This window comes from Sesamum indicum, linkage group LG7, assembly GCF_000512975.1.
Source record: "Sesamum indicum cultivar Zhongzhi No. 13 linkage group LG7, S_indicum_v1.0, whole genome shotgun sequence".
Taxonomy (NCBI): Eukaryota; Viridiplantae; Streptophyta; class Magnoliopsida; order Lamiales; family Pedaliaceae; genus Sesamum; species Sesamum indicum.
The window spans coordinates 6,406,342-6,414,753 of record NC_026151.1 but is presented as its reverse complement, the minus strand read 5'-3'; the positions used below and the strand labels follow the sequence as shown (position 1 = coordinate 6,414,753).

Sequence of the window (8,412 nt, the reverse complement as noted above, 5' to 3'; positions counted from 1 at the left end):
ATTGGCTCAAAGATTTGGATGATTCTATCTCCATTTTGGTGCATTTCTTGTTTTTCTACCCTTGCAATTTTTTAGAAAAAGACAAGCAATGTATAAGAGAAGAAAGAAATATTTTTATATTTGATGGTGATACTGTAAATGACTAAATTAATTTTTAAAAAAAATAATAATAATTTATCCTTATATTTTTAAAATAAAGCAATTTACCTCCCTATTTAAGGAAATAAATTGCTGGTAATTTGCTTATTTACAATACCACAAAGGGGAGTGCTTGTATTTTTTCCTTTCCAATTCTTCGATGGTGAACTACGTCCAATGTATAAAGTCGAAAGAATTATACTTTTGATTCTAAACAACACCACTTATTCGATTTCATTCCCTAAATAATTTTCAGTTACACTTTTGGTTCGTAGTACTTTTCTTTTTAGTTTAGATATTTGAGGCAGGTGGTCGTCAAATCAAATAGAAAAAATTACTTACTGTGCACATAAGGCCGGGAGGCACGGAAAGAAGAATATCATTTTTGACTAATCGAACAGTCAAATTAACGTAAACCATCAAAATCGTGAAAAGTGTCCGACTATGGGCCAAAAGTGTAAAATGATGATTGTTTAAGGATCAAATAAGCAATATTTTTGGGAACCAAAAGTGTAACTCTCCCTATAGAGTCTGATAAGCGAAATTGGCTGAGCATCACATATGAAAGGTCCCAATCCAACCTTGCTGAAAATTTCTGGAGGTGTTTTGACCTCAGCGAAATGGGAGAGAAGCTGGGAACTTGATGGCGATGGTTTCTCCTTGTTAGATTTCGTACTAGGATGTTGTGAAATGAGCTAGCCAAACGATTTACGATTACGCGTAGTGAATGCGCTTTTTAACGGTGTCAATCGTGTCTGAGGCGGCATTAATAGATCAGCGGATGTGAAAGTGGAACGGAAGAGAAGGATGATCGTCTTCCATGGACGCCTGAGGAGCTTCACTACCAAGTGTTTGCATGGGCGCTTTGGACAGCCCGCGGCCAATCGGTGATACAGAACTTGAGACGATCATCAAGGGATATCATTGTTTTCTAAGGCAAATACTGGAGACTCTTGAATATTAATAAAAAAAAGTATGGTTTTTCCAAAAAAGGAATAAAGAAAAAAATTATCATTTTACAATCTATACCAATATAAAAAAAAAAATACGAGCAGAAATAAATATCATATATGCTTAGGGTAAATTATAACTATCTTTTCTGAAATTTGGAAGAATTACAAATATCACCTCATTGGTTGAAGAATCACAGTATTTTGATGATCGTCTAACAATAAGTCTATTCCATCACTCTACTTTATATTTTCATCTAATTTTTTTTGTTAACTCACAAAAACTGATTTCTAATTATGAATCAAAATTTTATATACTTTTCAGAATTTTCTAAAAAATTGTGTGGACCAATATTTTCTGTAGATTATTTATTTTACCCATTCTCAATTTTTTTATATTTTTTCAAATGCTTGTTTTTATTTTTTTAAAAAATAAAGAATCAGTAAGGTTAAAGTGTCTACATAATTATTTTTCGATTTGAAGAGAGTAAGTATAATTTTTTAAACAACGAGGGACTATTCATAATTAAACCAAAATCTCAAAAGAGATCACTGTAACTTACCCTATATTAATGGATCAACAGTTTGCATTTACGAGAATCTCAACGTTCACATGAAGGACTTGAGGCAATGGTTTTCTAGCCTATTTTGAAGCTGAAATCAATCGTTCATGATCGATTTCAACAGTCTAAACTTCTGCAGCCTGCCCTTCAGCTGAAATATAGTCTGTTCAGAGAGTAGCAGGCGTGTAATTGCAAGGTACTGTTTGGATGGCTAAATACTAGGAATTTCACAACCCATTCTCTTCAAGCTACCCACTAGTCATTTTGACTACATATGTTGTTCCCAATCCACTATAGATATTGCACCAAATGCAACAGCAGCAGATGGTCATAATGTTCGTCTCGGTGGAAACATTTTCTCATAGGTTTCAGCTATCATTTTACTGTTTGACCTGGTATCTGCTCATGGCTGGAGATTGCTTTCTTCCATAACTGCCGCATGAAAACAGGGATTGCTGAAGGAATTCCTGAATGGATTTCACGTCTCAATTCTGGTTTTATGCAGTCTTTTAGATGACTTCAACCATTCCACCAGGCTCATAGTTGCATTTCGGTATTTACAGGCCAAAGCATTTCAATGCATGTTGAAGCCAACTTTTTGAAGTGTTTACTGAGCAAATGGTTAAGTGTCGATTCTGCATCTCCACTTTTCGAGGGATGAAGTCGTGTACTTCTCTTTGACAGCCAGAAGTCTCAAGAAAAATCGACGTGCATCTCCCCTCCCACAATAGCAAATATTTCGTCCACCCTGTAAAAGGAAAGCCTATTAGAACTTTGCAGTGTTCAAGGCTCCATTAAAGCAATTCACAAAGGGGTTGTAAAACATGGTTTTGCATTCTCTTTCCCATTTATGACGAGCATAGCGGCATTAAATGCTGAAGTTGGCATGGAAAATAGCAAAATAGAGGAAGTTTCCATCAGAGATACCAACGATGAACATAAGCCAACTAGGGTCAAGTTGGCAACCCACAAACCCTCTCCACAAGGGCGGATTTGGACCCATAAACAACTTGTAAAGCAAGTCTTGAGTTCTACATATTTCATCTAGAGCGGGTGCCATCCCGAACTCACCCTCATATGTTTATAAGACGTGTGCGCATGCGTAATATGTATATACGTGCAATGAATGTGTGTATTGCACATATACATCATCATAAGGGCAGTATATTGGTAAGTAGTCATACTATCAAGCTAGGCCTAAACATTAAGGAGGTTAAGAGGATTGTCCTAATCACAAATAACCCTCAGTTATTTGGAAAATAAACATTTAAATTCCTTGACATTTTGTTCCATCAAGGAATCAAAATGGAATCCCCTGAAGACTATACTTCAAAGAATTCAAAAATTAAAGTAACTTACAATGTACATGGACCTTATACCTTTAAGCATACAAGATATATGTAATATTTCAATGTTATATCCAAATGTTATGAGCAAATATTAGAAATTACATACTCTGCCTATAGTAAAAATCAACTATAGATATTCATATTTTAAAATAAATTAATTATTAAAATGACGCATTTCTTATTTTTCATTAGTTACAACAAACTCACCTATGGCTGAGTAGGTAACATAGAAGCCAAAATGGTATTATCGTTTGTGACGATTGACCAAAAAATAATGAAAAAGCCTTCACACATGCAGCGGGCATTCTTCGGGAGTCGGTCAAGTTTTTGGGCACCTCAACCAAAAAATCCCATGGGCAAGTGACAAATGGGTTCAAATGTTAAATGAGCAAAACGTCAAGCGGGTGCTATGTAATTATGAAATGCTATTCGTACTTACCCAAACTTCAAGGGTGAATTTGTTATTTTTCCGAACCGGCAACTTTTTAGAAATGAAGCCGACATATTATGCTTGCAACTATTTTGACTTTGACAATTACATCATTGCAATTTTAAGGTGGAAGGTATAACTGATCTATTTAATAAAGATTATTATCTTTTTAAGTATAAAATAGGTCTACAAGTCTAACTTAAGCTAGGTTTGAGGCAGGATAGATCCAATTACAGCAGGGAATCAGTTTGGTCACATGGTAGGGGCTAAGCCCATTTCAAACCTGTTACCGTTATCCTAAATGCCTTAAACCTGAATGTGGTTATTGCTTTTATGGATTCCATCTTCTACCGGGCAACATAATTGTGAGCACTTGTTCAGTACTGATGAACCCCAACACTAGCAAAGCACTGGCTCTCCTCAATCATCACAATCAATCAAGCATATAAAAAGTTTGAAATGTTTTTGAAGTGATGACTTTACCTGCATCTATCTATGTTCACTTCTACGAGCCAGGTTGTTAAGTAAACCTGCAGAGCAGAGAGAAATCAGTATTAAGAAAAAAGTGCTATCTTTTTATTCTATGACTTTTTACACACATACAAACACATATATATACATGTCGACACACACATTACAAGCATGGGGAAATTGCACTTTTAGTCCCACATGATAGGGTATATTGCACTTTTGGTCCCATAGTTATCGGTTTAGCACATTTAATCCCATAGGATAAATATTGTAGCATTTTTTGTCCCATAAAATAAAAATATGGCGCATTTGGTCTCATAGGATACAAACAACTTTATATCCAATGGGACCAAATGTGCTACAACTTTTTATATCTTATGAGACCAAATGTGCTACAATTTTATCCTATGGGACCAAAAATGCTAAGATATTTATCCTATGGGACTAAATGTGCTAAACCCGTAAATTGTGGGACCAAAAGTGCAACACACTCTATCATATGGGACCAAAAATGCAATTTTCCCTTACAAGCACATATATGCAAAAATGCATATATAACTATGGATGGATGCATGCATGCATATATACATACATACATATATATCTCTACATATATACATAAATACATACATACATATGCAAACATACCTATATAGAAAGATAGATATGGATAAGTATATAGGAACACATGCACAAATATCACTCAAGATTCGATCATCTCATTAATTCATATATGGTGGCTCCACGAACTTTTAAACGTTATAATATATGAAACAGAAGTTTGCAAAATTATGAAGTTCCAAGGTGGTTATTGCACTTACAGAACTTGAGAACTCATTAATACAGTTGGCTATTCCAACTAACAGTACATGCATGCACTATCCACACATTAATAACCAAATATATGGGTATGCCTCATCTTCACATCCAACTTCACGTAAATTTACTACCTGTAAGACATTGCTATCTTGCTGCTGTTTAGACTGCACGGCTGAAGTACTAGATTTGCAGCCTCTAAGGCATGGAAGCACTGGTTCACGAGTTTCTTCGGAGTACAAGTTAAGTAAACTCAGTTCATCAAATTCTCCATCATAGAATTCATCAGACCAACATATCCCAATAACTTTGGCAACTTTTTCATCATAGATGTAGAGCAATTCCATCACAAGCAACCGCTGCAGCAGTGTATTTGAGATGGCTAATTAAGAGATCAGTGACACCTAAGAATATTAAAAACTCCTTCAAAGTGGCAACCAGATTTAAATTTCACCTTCAAATTTAATTCTGATACAAACATTCGTACCATCTCCCAAGCTAGTTCTTCTGGAATCATGTTAAACAACTATGATTATGACAAAGACATCATAGAATAATCCCAAAGAGGCTGTGAATATAGTTAAACATTTTAAGATAAAGAATTTATGTTCAATTTTGTGTTTAAACAAAATTCTTCACAGAACAACTTAGCATAAGAAAAAGAAAATAGCCAAAAGAAGAGAAAGTAGAAGTAAGATCCGGATAGAGCAGCTCTGTGATACTTCAAACCTCCAACCAAAATAGCTTGATATGGAGAATGTGACCAATGGCATATGAACATCAAACTACCAGATAAGAACATTACATTACTCTTTGAAGACAAAATTCAACCAACGTTTTGTTTGCAATTAAAACATGTCACCTGAGATTAGATTGTTGAATATGATCCTTTTTTCTCATGATCCTTTAAGATGAGCAGTATTTTCATTTTGTTTTCACACTTTTAGTAGATAGGGGTGTCAATAAACCTGCTCAATTGACTCATTCGCTCAAACCGCAATAAACCACCTGGTAACCCATCTATTTTGAATTCTTAAAAATAAAGGCAGATTTTTAACATTAAAATTGACTATTTTAGGGTTAGGTGGTGGATTCAATAATTACAATTCGCTTTAACCATAACTTGCCAGCTACATCTATTCCATATATTTTCTTAACAATCAAAAAGTTCTAAATTTTCACTCTTTCTCAATTTCTGATTTCTTTCATATTAATTTAATTATAATTAAATTATTTTACATTTGATTTACAACTATAAATAAGTTAAAATATAAGAACATAACATTTCATATTTCCTAACTCGCCAAACGAACCAACGAACCAATTGGTTTGAATGGATAGTTAAGTAGTATGATTTAGTTTTGTGATAAACCTTGCTCAATAGGTCGAATTAAAATTCTATTCAATCGAACCTACCACGAATACCCTCACTAGTAGACGTAATAATCAAAGAAAAAAGGGGGAAAATGTATCTTTTAGACAACAAATACCTAACCAACAATTCATTGGAACAGAATTATATCAATTCAGATAATATTACTTAAAATTCTTTATTCTTTTTTTTTCTTTTTTTGCAATTTAAATTTATTATGAAGGCTGAAAAACTAAATGGATACGGAAGTCACAAAAGCGCACATACCAAAAGAAGCAACTGAGTAGAATGCAAAAACAGGGATTCCACCACAGTCGCCACTGTCACTGTCATCCTCCAAGGAGAAAGAAAACTGAGCTAATGGACTATTGCTTGTCCCCCTCAAATAGCACCTCATAGATTTACAAGTGTTGACCATACGGGTTACAATTGCCACCTGCAAAAGAGTTCCAATATATATAAATGTATTTCCTGCTGTACACAACCAACATTCCATAAAGAGCACAAGTAATAGCAAAAGAATTGTTCATTCAATCCAGCACAAATAGATTTCTGAGAAATATGCAGTGACATGCTCCATCAAGTAAAACAGCATGCACGAGTAATATATTTCCCATCATCTTGGATCATTTTGAAAATGGTAATATGCTTGGAAAAAAGATAAACTGGATATTTATTCCCGCTCAAAAGCCTGATTCTAGTAACAAGGTATAGGGCCTGAATCTGGCATGCTAGCAGGTCGAATTCACCCAACTGATGATACAAAAATTGGAACTAAGTACTTCACTTGCCAGTTATATGAAGATTACAGTTAACAAAACAAAACATTCTCCCTTAGTTTAATTGGCAAAATTTTCTTCACCAAGTGGCATAATTTTGACCAATGATGATACTTCAGTTTGACAGACATTAAGTCAAATAAAATAACAAGCAATATTCCAAGATACGACGTACATCTTTATCTTAAAGTATTCACAAACAGGCTGATGCAGAAACAGGCTTCTGACTGAATAAGAAGTACAAAAATAAAAAATATTAGGTCATAGTATTTTACTATTTTACCAGAAAAAGGATGAAGGTTAAATATGCATACCATATCTCTGTAAGATGACAGCAGTTTACCCCTATAAAGCTCCTGACAAGAAAAAATACGTCACAGTTACAAACATAGACCCAAACACAGTAAGACAGAGAGAGCATGTCTCTATTTTCATTTTTAGATTAGCTTACCTCACATATAAACAGTCACCAATAATATACGTGTGAAGCATTTTTATAATGTACACCCCTAAGGGAACATGGTAAATAACACTACTTATTACTCATAAAAAGGCTAACCGAATACAAGTGAGAAGGAACAACTTAAACCCGTGCAATGCAGGGCGATTAAAATGCTGTATGACTAATAACAAATCGCCATGTTAGCTTGTACAAGTTTAGGGCATTGATCTAATGAGTTTTAACATGATTTAGCGAAAAATTCCCCAAACAGTAGTCATATTCTTCGTTCTTCAGCAATTCCTTGTCCACCTCAAACTAAAACCTTCAATCTGCTTAATTAAATTGTGTAGTGAGGTGATTGCACTAAAAGAAGTTTCAGAAAGATGGAGTGCAAGAGATGGTCATTCAAGTAGTGTTACCTAATCTCTTTTGAAATAATACTGCTTTTATATCAGTAAAGAAATACTTCTAGATCCACAGCCATTATCATTAATGACAAGCAGAGATCAAGAATCCATAAAGCTAAAGTTTGATAATTTTCTTCCGCCATGTGAAGTAAAGGATGTCTAAGCATTAGCAGACCTAGCCTATGACAAGTTGTTGAGCATGCTGTTAACTGGATCAAAGCAAAAAGTTAATGCAAAATCCGTGATATACACCTGTTGCTTGAACAATTTGGAACAAGCTTTCTTCCGAATATTAGGCATGTCACTCAACACACCAAATTCCATCCCGTCCATGTACCTGTCATATTCCAAAAGAAAGAACCAGTCACCCACCACATTGGACTTATGACATATGATTAGCAGTAGAAAAATGTTAAGCTGCAAGTTGACTCTTAGTAAGCTCTCAGAGGAATTAAATTGGCTAAACAGGGAGGTGTAGGCCCTCATGATAAGACCGCCTCCATTTATACCTTTAGGTCCTCGCAGCATACCTTGATGTTGTATGACAAAACAACTATATGTCAAGAATATCCAAACCTAATTTATTTTGTTATTTCTATACAACAAATTTGTATTCATTTCATTCCTATCAATAAAGTATTATCCTAACATGACTGCAACAGTTTCTTACTATCGCGAATCAAAATCCATTTAAA

At 34.5% G+C, this 8,412-nt stretch overlaps 1 protein-coding gene across 2 annotated transcripts in view; it reads right to left on the bottom strand.

Annotated features, from left to right (window-relative positions):
• Positions 1,638-8,412, bottom strand: part of LOC105166426 — a 7,252-nt gene continuing 477 nt past the window's right edge. For both annotated transcript variants that reach the window (XM_020695210.1, XM_011085770.2), the window contains 7 exons: positions 7,970-8,054; positions 7,183-7,224; positions 6,357-6,525; positions 5,172-5,224; positions 4,852-5,076; positions 3,914-3,960; positions 1,638-2,399 (listed from right to left, as the gene is read on the bottom strand). In XM_020695210.1, coding sequence (XP_020550869.1) covers positions 2,345-2,399; positions 3,914-3,960; positions 4,852-5,076; positions 5,172-5,224; positions 6,357-6,525; positions 7,183-7,224; positions 7,970-8,054 — 676 coding nt within the window. In that variant the 3' untranslated portion in view covers positions 1,638-2,344. The remainder of the gene's footprint in view (positions 2,400-3,913; positions 3,961-4,851; positions 5,077-5,171; positions 5,225-6,356; positions 6,526-7,182; positions 7,225-7,969; positions 8,055-8,412) is intronic.